This window comes from Triticum urartu, chromosome 7A (genome assembly GCF_056163025.1).
Source record: "Triticum urartu cultivar PI428250 chromosome 7A, HENAU_Tu73, whole genome shotgun sequence".
In the NCBI taxonomy this organism is placed as follows: Eukaryota; Viridiplantae; Streptophyta; class Magnoliopsida; order Poales; family Poaceae; genus Triticum; species Triticum urartu.
Window position 1 is genome coordinate 174,190,511 of NC_141879.1, and position 4,137 is coordinate 174,194,647.

A 4,137-nucleotide genomic window follows, 5' to 3' on the forward strand; every position below is an offset into this window, starting at 1 on the left:
TGAAAAAGAATTTGCATGACATCTTTTGTCCTACCCTCCCGTGGCAGTAGGGTCCTATTGGAAACTAAGGGATATTCAAGCCTCCTTTTAATAGAGTATCGGGCCAAAGCATTAACACTTAGTGAATACATGAACTCCTCAAACTACGGTCATCACCGGTAAGTATCCCGATTATTGTCACTTCGGCGTTACCGGATCATAACACATAATAGGTGACTATAGCACCACTAGGAAAAACGCTACTGTAGCGTTGGTTTTTTGCATACTAGTAGCGCGGGTTCCCGCGCTACTACTACGGTGCTACAGCTAAATATTACCAGTAGCGCACTTTTTACCCCACGCTACTACTAACATTTTAGTAGTACCACTATTCTGCACCTACGCTACTATTATCCTAAGTAGTACTAGCACACCATCCCCCCCCCCCCCCCCCCCCACGCTACTATTATCCTAAGTGGTAGTAGCACACCATTCCCCCCATGCTACAGCTAAGTAATTATAAATTAAAAAAATAAAAGTCAGATGATGTGTTCATGGATGGAAATCAAGACATGTCCAGTGCAAAATAAACTAAGATCACAGAACCATCTTAGCACTTGCAGCGTTCATGGACGCAACATTGAACATCTCAACTCGAAGAGTTCACGAGATCCCATTTAACATCAGACGCAAACAACCAGACCACTTGTCTAGATGTATCTACCAAGATTCGGAGTTCAACCACCGGTGGACCCGAACCCTCCCTCCCGCCGGACGGTGGCGTCGAGGTCCTCCACCTCGGCGACCTCCGGTGTCACAATTCACAATCATCTGGATGGTCATCTGCACGATGTAGTCTCCGGGCTTCATGGCGAAGTCCGCCTCCGAGTGGTTGAAGAGCACGACACCACCGGGCTGTGCTAGTCTGCGTCGATCACCCCTGCGCCCACGTCGGAGAAGTAAAAACTTATTAGTTCGCGTCCTCTTTCAAACCCAGTAGGGTATTTTCTTTCTTTTTAGCACATGCACATGAATCAATGGTAACAACCAGAGGCTGAACCATACTTGTTGCACAAGATGTGAAGAAGGTCGGGTCCCCTTCTTGTTGAATCCAAGGAAGACACTCTCCCCCGAGACATGGAGAAGGCCAGCTCCCCGCCTTCTGCAAATAGCTCAGGTGCATGAAGTTGTAAGGAATCTGAGTACAATGAACTCATTGTAATGTATAATAACAAGAAAAAAACATGAATCCTAAAAAAGGATCGTTCTATGAGCTAGGTTGACAGTTTTGAGACACATGCTGTCTTCATTAAGAAGAACAATGGGCCGAGATTTCTCAAATGACATTTGTTTCACCAATGATGATTAGTAGTAGCATCAACATACCCTCTGATCCTTGCATAATTCATATTAACCATGGAGAAAGCCTGCAAATTGAGCGACAAAATAATCTAGCCTCAGTACACTCATAAGAATGAAATTATATATGCAGGTTTTCGAGCATACCAGGTAAGGAATCATTCATAACAGGAACCCAACACTCGACAGAAACAATTTCAGGTTTCATATATCAGTAATTATGCATAAGAGCTGCAAGCGAGGGAAAATTAGTCTACTTCTTTAAAACTAAAATCAGCATCCTTATATTGTATGCATAGTACAGTACTAATTTCCATGTGATGCATAGCATAGTACTAATGTTCAAACTAATAGCACAGTACTTGATAAATAGGATTCTTCCTTCAGTAATATCTAACGAATGGGTGTGATCTACCTTATATCCTGGTAGTAACTAATGCATCATATGTTAAGATAACAAAAACTGAAATATTACATCCCAAAAGACTGGATGGTTATACCCTATCTCCATATCAGAAGAATAAGCATCACAATGTTGATCAAGCTTGCTTATGGTACTGTGTGGATAAACATATATGTACCCATCCCTAAGTTTACAAAGAAGAGTATATCTGTAACCATATAAGAGTATAAAACTGCTATGGTACTACATACTGATGTGTTGCACAATTAGACATATGCATTGGACATCTTACTTCAATCTACTCCGCATCCAAAATGTGATTAAACTGAACTCAAAATGGTTCCTCGTCGGCACAATGGTCAATAAATAAGAAGCATCAGAGTCGAGAATGGATGCTTACATGTTGAGACAGTGGCGTCCTTCTCTTTGATCTTCTGGAGGATGATATCACCAAGCGATCGTTTGGAGGAGGTTTCCTTGGACATGAATGCAGTGAGGGCCTTTTCGTCCTCCTCGTCGATCTCTGTCTAACCAAAATCACCATTTCGAGTCAGCAACAGCCAAAATAACGCAGTCCAATTTTACCGTGAAGACTGGCGAAGCAAGGAAAGAGCACGCACCACGCCGGCATCGTACTCGCTCAGTGTGTCGAAGCCGTTGAACTCATCGACGTCCTCGTTGTCATCCTCGCCATCGACAGCAGGGACGGGGAAGGACAAGGACGACGTGGACGGGGCTGCGGCGGTGGCGGCTGGTGTGGCAGTGGCAGCCTGAAACAGGGATCTCAAAACTAAGGTGAAAGAAAAACAAATGCACACTCTCTAGAAAAATCTAAGCAGTTGTAAAAATTAAACTAATTAATGTCAGAACAAGAATGTGTCCTTTTTCACTAAATACACTACAGTTCCGGAAAAGAAAACTTTTCACCCTCTCTAGAAAAGCTAAGCAGTGAAGATTAGGGCTTGATACTTGGTTTTATTATTCCACTTGGCCAATATAATTTCACCAGTAACAAAACTGCACAGGAGACCAGAAGGAATTAAAACTTAAGCATCTCCAGAGTGTAAGCCCATTTCCTAGTGCACAAAACATCAAACAGATTGCAGGCGTTACTCTGAATCTCTTGTTCTAAATTGAACTAAACTGAACCCATGCCTCTCCATACATCCCACATTAATGCATAGTAATATACGGGCACAATCTGCAATTGCAGAGAGGAAAGAGGGAGCAGGGATGGCCGGCCGAGATCCGATAACCATACAATTGTTTATACAGTTCGCTAGGGTACGTCAATCCACACTTTATCCAAAGAAAAGGCAGCATCAGGTGTGATTCAAGGAACTCCAATCAATTATGTGCCCCAGTCTCATGGCACTGTTTTTAAATAGATAGTATGAAATGCTCCCATGAAACGAGTATAAAGGGGGACAAAGCGTCGAACACCTGGCGCGCGCGCTCCCATGAGACAGGTTCGTAGCTTGGAGTTGCTAAGGCAGGCATCCCTTCCCATCGGCCAGTTGCTAAGTCAACGCACTAGGTGGTTCCATCCATCCACGGCAACTATTGTACGGCCCCAGCATCTCAGCTCCGACACCATCGACGCCGACACGGTAAGACATCATACGGACAGACGCGTGAGGAGGAGGACGACGCATCAGACTCATCGCGAGGGCCGGGGCGGCGAGGGGGTGGAGGGGGAGCTGGCGCCGGCGCCGGAGTGGTTGGAGGCCGACATCTGGAGCGGGCGGAGGCGGCGGTGCGGGGTAGGGCGGCGCGCGGCGGGCGAGGAGGCGGGTGGCGTGGGGGAGGAGGAAGTGGTGGCGCGGTCAAGCCGCCGGAGGTGGCGCCGGATTGGAGGGCACGAACGTGGGTGTGGAGAGCGCGAGCACCATTAAGCAGAGCGCTCGGACGGAGGGGCATCGGCGGCGGGATTGGGAGGAGCAGTGACGTTGGAAAGACAAGGGAGTTTTTTTAGGGAAAATACAAGGAAGTTGCGGTGCGGTGTGGTGTGGTAGGGCACGCCGATTAGTTGTAGCGCGGGCACGGGTGCGGCGTTCCTACTGAGTGAGGTACATCCATAGTAATAGCATGGGATGGCATACCTGCTACTATTATAAATTTAGTAGTAGCACGGTTTTTATACCTACTTCACTACTATTGCATGCTCCGGTGGCACGGTCAGTATCACTTAGTAGTAGCGCAGGAACGGTAAACCCATGCTACTACTATTCTTTAGTAGTACCGCATTTTTTTTCCCGCGCTACTGCTATTTAGTAGTAGCGCGGGGCGTATAACCCACGCTACTAGTAACTGATTGTCTATAAGGGTTTTCTTAGTAGTGTAGACTTGCAAGATAGGATCAAGAACTCACATATATTCATGGAAACATAATAGAT

The 4,137-nt window shown here is 46.1% G+C and overlaps 1 protein-coding gene across 4 annotated transcripts; it reads right to left on the reverse strand.

Moving 5' to 3' along the window:
- Positions 1-571: 571 nt before the first annotated feature.
- LOC125520263 (uncharacterized) lies at positions 572-3,735 on the reverse strand. 4 transcript variants are annotated; one of them, XR_015611818.1, is made up of 6 exons: positions 3,185-3,735; positions 2,362-2,511; positions 2,142-2,268; positions 1,366-1,406; positions 1,045-1,141; positions 572-919 (listed from the first exon to the last, which is right to left on the reverse strand). XR_015611818.1 is itself a non-coding variant. In XM_087537173.1 (6 exons), exons 1-6 carry the CDS (start codon positions 3,239-3,241, stop codon positions 914-916), a joined length of 474 nt encoding a protein of 157 aa, XP_087393299.1. In that variant the 5' UTR covers positions 3,242-3,735; the 3' UTR covers positions 572-913. The 4 variants fall into 4 exon arrangements, 1 of the variants encoding a protein (XP_087393299.1); XM_087537173.1 differs by having other exon boundaries at positions 2,142-2,264; XR_015611820.1 differs by lacking the exon at positions 3,185-3,735 and having other exon boundaries at positions 1,486-2,264; positions 2,362-3,176.
- Positions 3,736-4,137: the final 402 nt, after the last annotated feature.